Consider the following 12,201-nt stretch of genomic DNA (forward strand, 5'->3'; position numbering starts at 1 on the left):
GACAGAGACAGTGGGCTGGGCTGCTGCAAAATCAGCATGCCGTTGCAGCTGCTTTCTCTCCCTGCAGCCCACGTTGAAGCTGGCATCCCTGTCTTCCTGTCACACTGTCCTCAGTCACATGTTTTCCTGCTTTGCCAGGAAGTAGTGTTCTTCGATTCCACTTGTGTCTCCACAGTCCTCTTCCTGAATTGTTTCTCCTGTTTGCTGAGTTTCTCTTCATCGTATCTTCCAGGACTCAGTCTTTCTCTCGAGCTTTAGTTCAGATTAGGTGGCGTTAGCCTTTCCCACCAACACCTATTTCAGCTCCACATGGAACTTGGTCAAAAACCTGCAAAAAGAATGAATGTCTACTGTGTTATATGTACAATGTATAAGGCTTACATGTATGCATACATACCTGCTCATCTCTACCTAGGTATTCTGGGGAAGCTTGGAGACATGGGTGTCCTTTTGCAAAAAATTTAAAAAAAAAAACTTATGTAGCAGTAAATACAGCATCTTCTGTTAATCCAGCCAATATGATGTAGAGTCCATAAGTGGGCAGCCTGCCAGGGACATACAGAGGCTAAAGTGAAGAAGATTTTTCAGTGGCTGTTTCTTCCCTTTTTGTCAGATGTCAGTTTGGACAGCAGGGGGCGGCAGAGGCCTGTGACAAGCCGGTCTTCTGTAGACCGGCTGCCTGTGCTCTTCCCTGACTCTCCAGAGAGAAGGATGTGGGAAAATCCACCATGTATGCTGCCTATGGAACACTAGCATTTCTGAAAATGGTGTAACTTAATAGCTCATCTGAGATGGCAGTCTATCAGTAATTAATGTTTATTGCAGTTGAATTGACTCAGAGTTAAGAATGAAAGGTGCAATTCCTGCTTGACGTTAGCCGTTTTGAAGTCCTTAGAAAGGACATGAACATGTGTCCCATGGTCTTCAGGTGCCTTCACAGTTTGAGGCTGTATACTTAATGCTGTTTTCAGATTCAGATAGCCTTTATTCCGTAGTTTTCCTCAAAGAAGAGAAAGCCCATGCCGTGATTAATGTGAGCTTGTACCTCATGGATTTGACCACAGATTACTCTGAACATGTCTGTTTTCTTATGTGAATCATGGAGAGCTGGCAAATGATATCATTTTGCCATAGAACATTATTCTTTATTCTATACCCTTGCTCATCTGTGACGAAAATCTTCTTGGTGATTAAATGGGAGGAGCGAATAGCTGACTGTTGATCATGTTTATGTTTTTTACATAAAATACATTGGCACCTCCTAAAGCCATATGTGATCAGTTAACATATCTGAGATGGTAGGTCCCCATCTGAGGAATCCTTTCAGCAAGAGAGTCCTTGTCATTCCGTGTTTGTTTTATAACCCCAGACTTACTGTTTTTCTGGATTTGTATTGTGATCCAGAAAGGGGGGAAGTCAAAATAAAAATACAGAATTTGGCTCCATAGAGGACAGGCAACCATAGAAATGGAAACACAGCCCTAGAGGCTGCAGGTCTGACTGCTCACACGTCCTGACCGTCAGAAGGCGGATGTGGCTCCGGGGCTCCTGCCCCAACTACTCTGGTGAAGTTACAGATGGAGTCAGTGGGGTTAGTGGAGCTATCAGGCAAGGGAAATTTGTAAATTACAGTTGGGTTAATTAAATTTAAACCTAACAAATGACATGGAGGTATGCTCATTTTTGGCCTCTGAGTGTTCAAAATACTTTGAGGTTTTAAAACAAGTCTTGCTTTGTGTGGGAGACCTGCTCCCACTTTTAACCCAGGGTACTCTTGAGGAAGGAGAAGTGAGAAATATTTAGATAGAAGGATAGAGGGGAGAGAGACAGATAGAAACACAGAATAGCTCTGGAGGGCCTGGATCCTTATCCACTGGCCCCTTCTGTCTCTTCTAAAGGCCTTTTTAAAAGAATGCCAACGGGTGGAGCAAAGACCTCCCCCTAGCACAGCCAAGTGCACACCCTTCCAAACACCTGGTAACCACGCATGTGGTCAAGCCATCCTCTAATGCAGCCCTGCTGGGTAAAGTTCAGATCTCACTGGGAACCTTCGTAGGCCTCCACAGCTCTGTGCTGGGCCGTGGCTCTGTTGGAGAAGTACTTGCTATATAAACATGGAGACCCAGGTTGAGATTCCCAGTATCCGCATAAAAGCTGGTGTGCATTGGTAACCCCAGCCCTGGGTGTATGGAGGCAGGAGGATCCTGAGGGCTCACTGGCCAGCCATTCTAGCCAATACAGCAAGCTCCAGGTTCAGTAGAGGCCCTGCCTGAAGAAATAAGTTGGAGATGGGCGGTGAGATTGCTCAGCCGCTAAAGGCTCTTGCTGCTAAACCTGGCCACTGGAGTTTGATCTCCAGGGCCCACGTGATGAAAAGAGAGAGCTTACTTCTGCAAATGGCCCTCTCCCCTCCAAACATGCACACCCATGTTATCTTCAAGTAAAGAAACGTAGTTTTAATTTTTCTTAATAAAACGTAAAGCAGTGGAGGAAGACACGCAATGTTTACCTCTGCCTCCATGCATGCTCACACCACACACAAATACACAATTTTAAAATTAAAAACAAGTCTTATCATAGGCGTGACAGTGGTTTGAAACTTTTCTAAGTTTGAGCTGTGAATGCTAAGGACTTCCCAAACAGCCCACAACATGCCACCCAAAGATATCACCCCTGTGGCGAAGTCCTTTTGCTCCTGTAGGCTGAGCAAGGGTGGAGGGAATCGACACTGTGTTGCTGTGTGCTACTGCCTCCTAATGGAAGCAGTAGTAATTACAACACACTCGGCTGAGCTTTGGTCTGGGACATAGCCTAGTAAAGTCTCGCTGGCAAGCATGGGGATCTGAGTTTGATCCCTAGACCCCACAACAGAACAAAAACAGCCGTGTATGGTGGTGGTGGCACTCTTGTCGAGGATAGGTGACTCCCTAGGGCTTACGGATTAGCCAGCCTGGCATGTTTGGTGGGCCCCAGGCCAGTGAGACAGAAAGACCTGAGATGGAGAGCTTGTGTGAGCCGTACCTCTCACCTCAGCCTTCAGTTAGGAAATCTTGGTCTCTGAAGACCACTCTGGGACTTACTAATGGCTTCTTTCTCCTGTGTTCTCTAGTGTGACTGTTGATAGCATCTTCCCGAGATGTTCTATCTCAGGTGTCTGTGACTGAGGACAGTCTGAGCTGCCATTTAGTGTTAGGGATTTTAAAAGGATGAACACTGGTTTAAGAACTCTGCTGAGTTAAGGCCGTGTGACAAGCTGAGAGGACAGGTTTCCATGTGACCCAGACAGACTCATTCTCCACAAATCTGGCTTAATCCCTTTTCTTTGGGTTTTGTTTCATTTTTGTAACTGTTAATTAATTTTTTATTAATGTAAAGAATAAATAGATTTCATTATGAAATTTTCATACCTGTATATCATTATACTGTTCTCATATATGGACCCACCCCAGTACCCATCTCCACACCCCCATTCTTGCTGACCCCAAGAGATTGATAGATGGTATCATGGCTCTCTTGTCATTGCCATGTTTCTGTACATGTGTACATAATTCTGTCACTTAAGTAGCCTGGCACATTGGTTCTATGTTTTTAAAACAACCCATGTTAAATTCTGATTCTGTTTCCAGGTCTTGGTCAGGTCAATGCTATAGGGATTGCTCAGTAGGAGGCCATCTCATTTATGATGGCTACCTGCATGCACTTAGTCTGAATGTTTTGCAGAAAGAAAGTGGGAATTCTATAAAGAAAAAGAAATAAGGTCACCACTAAACCACATTCTTTTCAAACTCTTAGCCCAGACCACAACTCCCTGGGAGTGGACAGCAACTTCCTTAAAGGTCCCTGAGGCCTGTGGGAATGTTTTGGCTGGCCTGATCACAGGTGTGATGTTTTGGGTTTTGTCCCCTCTTTCCACAGTTTGTATCTCTAACAATATTCGTCAATCCTTCTTTCACTGTCCCTGTATCTTATCCCACCCCACACCACACACCCCCTAAAGGAATGCCTTGGTTTATGTAAAGGCAGTGCAGTGGCATAGTAACCCCAAATAGCCATCTTTCTTTTCTCTAGACAACTGCTTGTTCAAAAACAGACCAACAAGGGCTGGAGAGATGGCTCAGTGGTTAAGAGCACTGGCTGCTCTTCCAGAGGTCCTGAGTTCAATTCCCAGCAACCACACGGTGGCTCACACCATCTGTAGTGAGATCTGATGCCCTCTTCTGGAGTGCAGGCATACATGCAGGCAGAACACTGTATGCATAGTAAATAAATAAATCTTTAAAAATGGACAAACAAAAAAAAAAGGATTGGAATTAACATGGTGTCAAATACATTCTATATCCTCATGAAGATGGAGATAGCCCTGGCGCAGGAGAACAGAGAACCACAGACATAAAAGCTCAGAACTACCTGTTGAAAAGCAGAGTTGAATGAATACACTTGGTAGTGTTTGCATGGCAGTCTCAAAGCACTTCCGTGGCTTTAAAAGCTCCTCTCTAGCATTTGCAGAACTGTAATTCTCACATTTTCTTCAGTCAGAACAAGCTCCAGCTATTCTCTTTTCCTCTTATTCGACTATATCAGTCCTCTGATGTAGTGACCCAAAAAGGAATTTGGAGTGTAGCTTCAGGATGGGGGTGGGGTGAGGTAGAAGGCGGTTCCCATTAATAATCTCAAGGAAATTCTATTAGTTTTCTATATTTTTCTGATCTCTGAACTAATGTCTCCTCTTTGGAGTATTAAAAAAAAAAAGACCAATTAGTAAATGTTGCTTTCTCTATCACTCCTTGGAGAAAGTCATTACATTATGTCCTGTTGTATTGCCATCTTTCTGGATAAACTAGACACCATGGTAACATCTTTACATCCTTTCCATGTGGTTCTGCTAATGCATTCCATTTCATAGTTTAATATCTCAAATTGTATGCCAAACTGCATTTATATCATTACTAAATTGATTTTGCAGCCACTGTTGAAGATTGCAGTTTATGTTTAAATTGTATATGATGAAGCTAAATTTACCTGACAGGTCTTTCTGGTCCTTTCCTTTCCATCAGCATTTCTTTCCAATATATTGGCTTTTATGCTTTTTATTAAAGCAAATAGAAGACTATTTACAGTACAGTCAACTCTTGATTATCACTCATGATTCTACTAAATGCAGGCCTTGGTGCTACTGACTTAATGTTTTATGTCACTCACTTTGTCCTGGGCACATTTCTGTGAACCTCACAATACTGATGAATTTATCCTCACTACAGCCCTTTGAAGTGTGGATACTTTGTCCCTGTTCTACAGATGCCGAAGTGTAAAGGGGTCAGCTGACTTGCCTAACAAGTCAGCTGAGTGGCCAACCATTAGCTCCATCTCAGGTTCCTTTCACCATGGGGTGCTTGGGATGTTGTCAGCACCCCTGCCATGTGACAGCTCAGTCGTGCAGCTGGTGGACTGCCAATGGTTTTGGTGGATGTGCTGGCACTACCACCTTACCACCTGATGATCTTGGTCAAGCCCTGTAGCTTACCTGTACCTCTTTCCTTGTCTGCAAAAGGTATTTAACAAGGTGCATACTTCCCAGGGCTGCTGAGTAAGGTGCATACTTCCCAGGGCTGCTGAGTAACAAGATAATATCATGATGGCATTCCCAGACTCAGCTGACACCGAGCGAGCACACTGTAAATGGCTGCTGCTGTCACTGAGCCTCCAGAGTTGGAAAAGAGGCATCATTGAATGAAAACATTGTTAATGCCAACTCCCTACAAAAGCAAAGAGGGAGATGGGCCCTGAGAAAAGGACCTTCTGTAAATAATCCAAAGTTGACTGTCACTGTCGTATCCCACCAGACCTGTTGCCTGAACCCCCAGACAGTAATGCTGTGTCGATTCACACAGGCTATGGCCACTCAGAGGCAGATGTCCTTCACCAGTCACTTCTCGAAGCCAACATTGCTACCGAGGTTTGCCTCACCACCCTGGACACGCTCTCTCTGTTCACACTGGCTTTTAAGGTTTGTATTAGACACACACTGTTCAAGGTCAGAGTTTTTACCTGCTAAGTCCATTCTGCTTATAAAGCTCAACCAACACACATCCCTGGTGTGTTTTCACTTCAGCTGCTTTTGCTCCTATAAGGAGACTGCTAATCTCTAGGCTCCCTTAAAAGCTTTCTCGTAGTGAGTGACTGCAGTTCCCATTCTTATATAGAATAAAGCTTAAGCGGCCCACAGGTGCTGTGAGGTTGGAAATGCCAGAGGCTGTCCCTGGAGGCAGCTGTCTTGGCTAGAAGAAAGTGTTTATCCTAAGCTCTCCATATAATAAATGTAGGAACCTAACCAGACGTTTCTGCTCTGAGTATCTTAAGCAAAGCCAAATTTCTTCAATTAGATATTTAAAGAGAGAGGTGAGTTAAGCATAAACTCATCTTTTCAAATTATTCACTTATTACTAAATTAAATGGTGAAAACATGTCATAGAAAAGAAATGAAAGAGTTTTGGTCTTGTTCTTAAATATAGCAAATAATAATTAAGTCACTGGTGCAGGTTCTGCAAGTCTCCCTGTGTTTTTTTGTAGGAGGGAGAGGTACAAACCCAGTTTAAAAAACATTTTTTATACAACATGATGGGTTTAATTGTGATATATTTATACATATATACCATTGCACCATGTTCTGTCTTGTTAGGAGCCTAACACTTCCGGTCAACGGTCCTTTCTATTTCTCATATAGAAACAGACATTGAGTTGGTGTTAATATCTATGAGTACTGGAGCCATATGTTTAGTTACCAGGGTATTAGGGAACAGTATCCAGGTTCATGCTCCGTTGTGTTTTCTCTACTTATTGTGAAACACACTTCTTGGACTGAGGGTATAGCTCGATTGTTACAGTATTTGCCTAGAATGCATGAGGCTCTAGGTTTGATCGCCAGTATCCCAATCCAGATGGGGCAGTGTGTGCATGTGATCCTATCACCTGACAGATAGAGATGGAGGATCACAAGTTCAAGGTCATCCTTGTCTACATAGAGGGCGAGGCCAGCCTGGGCTACATGAGACTAGCTTAAAAGAATTGCTTTTGCTTTACTAGTGACACTAAAAATAATGATCTCCCCCCCAATATCATGTCACATGTTTCTATAGTGTTCTCTCCTTGGGTGCCATGCTCCCCCTGTCCCCCATTAAGCATGTTACCTGGACCTCAGTTGAGACACAGAGGAATACCCACACTCAACAAATGCATCCGTAGGAGCAATGCTTTCATGGAGCCCTCCTCCTGTGGCTACCACAGAAATGTCAGTTCTCTGGCCCAGGCCCTAACATGATAAATCAGAAGCTCCAAGTGTGAGGTCCAAACCCCACGGCTGGAGAAGCACGCTCTGCTAGAACCACAGAGAGATCTTGGAATCTCTCTCTCTCTGTATAATTTTAGTGTGGAAGTCTAGGCAGTGAAGGTTCTGAGTGTGAATATGTTCAGCCATGTGCATTGTGTTTGTGTTGAGCACAAATCCTTTAGTCCCGAGCAGCAGTGGCAACGTGTCTCCTTGCTCTCTGACTGGACCCCGCCCTGTGAAGAGGCAGGAGACTTTGGAGGAAGGACCTGTGCAGAGCAGGCACACAGGCAGGAAGGCTACTTACAGCCCAAGAGCATCATGGGCATCCCTCCCTCTCCTGGCCACTAATAACTGTGGCTGGTTTTGTACCTACCTCCTTTCTCCATTCTGGGATTTCTGACCTCAGTTTGTTACAGTCAGAACACCAGGTAGTTTTAGAGTTGCTGACTCACAAACGAGACTGTCAGGCTCAGTTTACCTGTGTGGTGCCCGACCAAAACCTATGCATGCCGTCCCTCCAAACTGTCTGATTATAGGAAAACTCAATGCCCAGGACGCCAGGCTGGGGAAGGCCGTCACTTTGGGAGGACAGGATTCATGGTCCTTACCCATGGTCCCCGCCCATCAGTACACTGACACCTGAAATGGCACCCCATGTTAGAAGTAAGACACCCCCAAATATCACCTCCAGAGTCAGCCGTTAAAATACGTGTGTGTCAACACAGTTAGCACTGAGCCTGTCAGCCATACTGCAGTTTTCTAGGATACCTGCCCCAAGCGGTCCATGTTCTGATGGACTTGCTTAAACTACAGGAGCATTCTGTGCTTTCCTTGGGCTACTTGTAGCAGAAATTTTTATCTCTGTGCTCAGAAGATACAGTCTTTGAGGCTATACGTTGTGTGACATCTTCAAGATGTTAGACATACCTCTCTAACAGTGATGTCAATGTATGTTTTCAGAACCAGCTCTTGGCTGACCATGGACATAATCCTCTCATGAAGAAAATTTTTGATGTCTACCTGTGTTTTCTTCAAAAACACCAGTCAGAAATGGCTTTAAAAAATGTCTTTACTGCCTTAAGGTCATTAATTTATAAGGTAAGTTACTTTGAGGCCACAGTTTTACTGATGGTTCCAGGTTTCTCGCCTTCTGCCTGGAGCTGAGGACATCTGGGAGTGCTGACCTCGCTGGTCTGTGTTCTGTTCTAGTTCCCCTCAACGTTCTATGAGGGGCGAGCAGACATGTGTGCCTCCCTGTGCTACGAGGTGCTCAAGTGCTGTAACTCCAAACTGGGCTCTATCCGGACCGACGCTTCCCAGCTGCTGTACTTCCTGATGAGGAACAACTTTGACTACACGGGGAAGAAGTCCTTTGTCCGGACACACTTACAGGTGTGTACTCTGGCTCCGTCAGGGCACAGGTACCTAGTGGAATCCTATCTCCTTGAGGGTCACATCGACCAGCATACCTCCTCATAAGTGCTACCAAAGGCTGTAAGTGGAATGTTGGGAAGTCACATGTACTGGTTGTGATTGTTTCATATTCCATACTGTAAGACCCTGGCCTGGGGTGTGTTTTATCACTGGCTTGATATCTAGATATTGAATCAATATTGAACTGACTGATCTTCTGTTGGTTCAAGGTACTTAATATTAAATACCTTAAAAAAACAAAAACCCCAAAGTAGGTTTTCCTGTCTTCTGTTCATGAGTACCTCTCTTGTGTGTCCAGTAAAAACATCCAGAGTTCTCTGCTCTGAGAACCAGCTGAGATAATAGAAGAACTCTGTCCTCACAGATGTGTTTTTTATGTGCATGTGACAGGAGAGCCTTTTCCGTCTGCTTTTGTTCCTTTGTTAACATCATAGTCATTGTCCACAGACCTAATGTGCTAGAATTAATGACCACAACCATGAGCAGAACAGCAGATCCTCTCCTGGCCCTCATGGAGTGTGCATTCAGGGAGGCCTCAGACAAACCCACGGCCCTTACAGTATGGTTGGCCAGTGTTCCCACAGAAGAACTTGAGGGCACCAGGATCTGGTTGGGGATTCTGGGGAGCAGGGACGGCTTCTCTGTGGACCTGAAGGATGAGGATGGAGCCTAAGTTGAAGGGTAGCAGACATGTTCCGGGTCATGGATGCACCATGAGAATTACCCATCTGGGAAACTAGAGAAGTCCCTTCATGTTTAGAATGCAGGTGAGAAGTTACAAGTGCTGTGATGTCTCCAAATCTTTGTACAGTTGGAAGACCCACCTGAACTTCAGTTTTAAGAGCAGATCTTAGAAGGTCCACACAGAGAACATTGTCCAGTCGAGGACAGAGAGGACGATATTGTGGATGAGGGATGGTGAGATAGGAAGAAGAGGGGATTCAGTTGACATTCTCCACAGTTGTGCTTGCATCCTGTGAAGGAAAAGGAAGTAAGGGTGGCCTCCATGTTTGATCCCAGACACCTGAGTCAAGGCCATGCTATCCATGGACTTCAGAAAAGGCGGGTTGCCTATTGTATTAGTATATTTAACACCTGCATGTTCTGTTAAAAAAGTGCACAGAACCTTCCACATAAGCTCAGAACAAACACTGAGGAGAGAATAAGGTCTCCCCTTACTGCAGAGTGCAGTGGGTAAGTGGCAATCCAAGTGGCGTGGACATATCTGCTTCTTGTTCTTCTGTGCTCTTTCTGATTCATCTTTTAATTTATGAGCAGAACGCATTTGGAAAACAATCATATTCTAAGTGATAATTGAAAGTGCTTAAAAAAAAAAAGGAATCTCAGCCACTGCTCCCCACACTGGTGTGGTCCCCACCCCACGCATCTAGGCTTTGTGCACATCCTAACTGAACCCCGAAGCTGAGCCTGACCATCATCTGAAGAGTTGATTTGTTTGTGTTTCTGCCCCTAAGGTCATCATTTCTGTCAGCCAACTGATTGCAGACGTGGTTGGCATTGGAGGAACCAGATTCCAGCAGTCCTTGTCCATCATCAACAACTGTGCCAACAGTGACCGGCTCATCAAGGTGAGTAACTTCCCGTTTTCACCCCTAAGACTGCCTCATCCTAGGATGTGTGTGTCGGGGAGAAAGTGGGTGCAAGTCATGAGTCCTTTCTCCTCTCCGCTTGTCTAGCACACCAGCTTCGCCTCTGACGTGAAAGATTTGACCAAGAGGATCCGCACAGTCCTGATGGCCACAGCCCAGATGAAGGAGCATGAGAATGACCCAGAGATGCTGGTGGACCTACAGTACAGCCTGGCTAAGTCCTATGCCAGCACCCCCGAGCTCAGGAAGACATGGCTGGACAGCATGGCGAGGATCCATGTTAAAAATGGAGATCTCTCAGAGGTAGGGAGCCCTGCCTGCCCGAGTTCTTGAGAAACAATTATACTCTATTCATTCTCTGAAGGTACCTTTGAGGAAAATTGTACCCATTAATCAAAAGAAGCCAATGGAAACAACGTGGTGCCTTAAGCACATACTTAAATAGGAGTTCTAGGCTGGGGGTGATTTTGCAATTGTCTGGCCATTTTGCTCATTGGAAACATTACAAGGAAACAGATTTATTTAGTTGCTTGCTACTTAAAGTACATTTTCCTGCACCAAAACTCCTCTGTGGTTCTATTTCATGGTAGGATTAGCTTTTCCTGCTGTTGTGATAATGGTAGGGCATCCCATTCTCCTGCTGTGGATGTGTGGATATTTAAACATTCCCATCTGTTCAGAGCAGACACATTTCAGTATGTAGACAGCATGACTGGGAATAGGCATGAGAGAGAAACTTCAAATCCAGGATCACACATTTCCAAACTCTGTGACATTGCCCCACTTTCTTGAGTCCCTTTGTGCCTTGATGGTGTCATATGTAAAATGATAAATTCAAGGACGCTAATGGCTACACACAGGTTCTGTATTCCTGTGGGACCACTGCTCAGGGTTTGTGGCTGGACAGGTCTGCTAATGGCAGCAGTATCACCAAAGCAAGGGTATTCACCCTGACCTTGATTGCTCATGGCTATCTTAGTGATGAAGATCCTAAGTCTGAAAGGTTGGTCACCGTTCATCAGGGTGACATGTTGAGGCATACATGGTCCCTTCTGCTTCACTATAAATGTAGCTAAACTGCACCGTGGCTATTGTAAAAAGAAAGTTACAATAGTAATTTTTCTATCATTCTCAGAATTTACGACTTTTTACCTGATTTTTGTGGCCCGGGTTTCTTATAAGCGGGAAGAGCCCTTTCCAGGTTCAGCTATAGTCTGCGTTCACTCAGTACAGATGGGTGCCTTGTCAAACAGAAGTGTATTCCCTTACAGGGGGAGGCGAGAGTCCGAATCTAGGTGTTGGTAGGGGCTGCTTTCTGAGCATCCCAGGGAAAGTGTGACCCTGCCTCTCTCCAAGCTGCTCACGTTGCCGGCATTCCCTGGTGTTCATTGCCTTGTGGGAAATCTCTCCAGTTGGCTCCATTGTCGCATGGAGTCTCCACTGCGGGTCTGTACTCCCGAATCTCTTCTCCCTTACAGCACAGTTGTACTGAATTCAGGGCCCACCCTGTTGCTCGAAGCATAAATTGACCATTTAATAATAAAAACCTGGAGCCAGATATTGGGGTAAATGTTGAAAGGTCAGAGAGACAAAGGAACAAGTTACTGCCACGTCTTACTTCTAGGACTCCTCAGTCTGAAGAGGTTTTCAGCCAAAAAGCTTTAGTTCCTGTCTCCTCATGTCTTATATACCTTTCTCGGCCCAGCCATATCACGTCCTTCTTAGTGCTTCCCAAGCAAAGGCATGAGATCTCAAGTGCTGGGATTAAAGGTGTGTGCCACCATGCCTGGCTCTGTTTCTCTCCTAGACTGAGTCAATCTCATATAGTCCAGG

The 12,201-nt window shown here is 44.9% G+C and overlaps 1 protein-coding gene across 6 annotated transcripts in view; it reads left to right on the plus strand.

Moving 5' to 3' along the window:
• Positions 1 to 12,201, plus strand: part of Dock9 (dedicator of cytokinesis 9) — a 264,437-nt gene that overhangs the window by 215,813 nt on the left and 36,423 nt on the right. For all 6 annotated transcript variants that reach the window (XM_059273181.1, XM_059273185.1, XM_059273183.1 and 3 more), the window contains exons 39-43: positions 5,889 to 6,004; positions 8,285 to 8,422; positions 8,534 to 8,716; positions 10,234 to 10,347; positions 10,456 to 10,671. In XM_059273181.1, the coding sequence (XP_059129164.1) occupies positions 5,889 to 6,004; positions 8,285 to 8,422; positions 8,534 to 8,716; positions 10,234 to 10,347; positions 10,456 to 10,671 (767 nt within the window). The remainder of the gene's footprint in view (positions 1 to 5,888; positions 6,005 to 8,284; positions 8,423 to 8,533; positions 8,717 to 10,233; positions 10,348 to 10,455; positions 10,672 to 12,201) is intronic.

Source organism: Peromyscus eremicus, chromosome 9, assembly GCF_949786415.1.
Source record: "Peromyscus eremicus chromosome 9, PerEre_H2_v1, whole genome shotgun sequence".
NCBI classification, from domain to species: Eukaryota; Metazoa; Chordata; class Mammalia; order Rodentia; family Cricetidae; genus Peromyscus; species Peromyscus eremicus.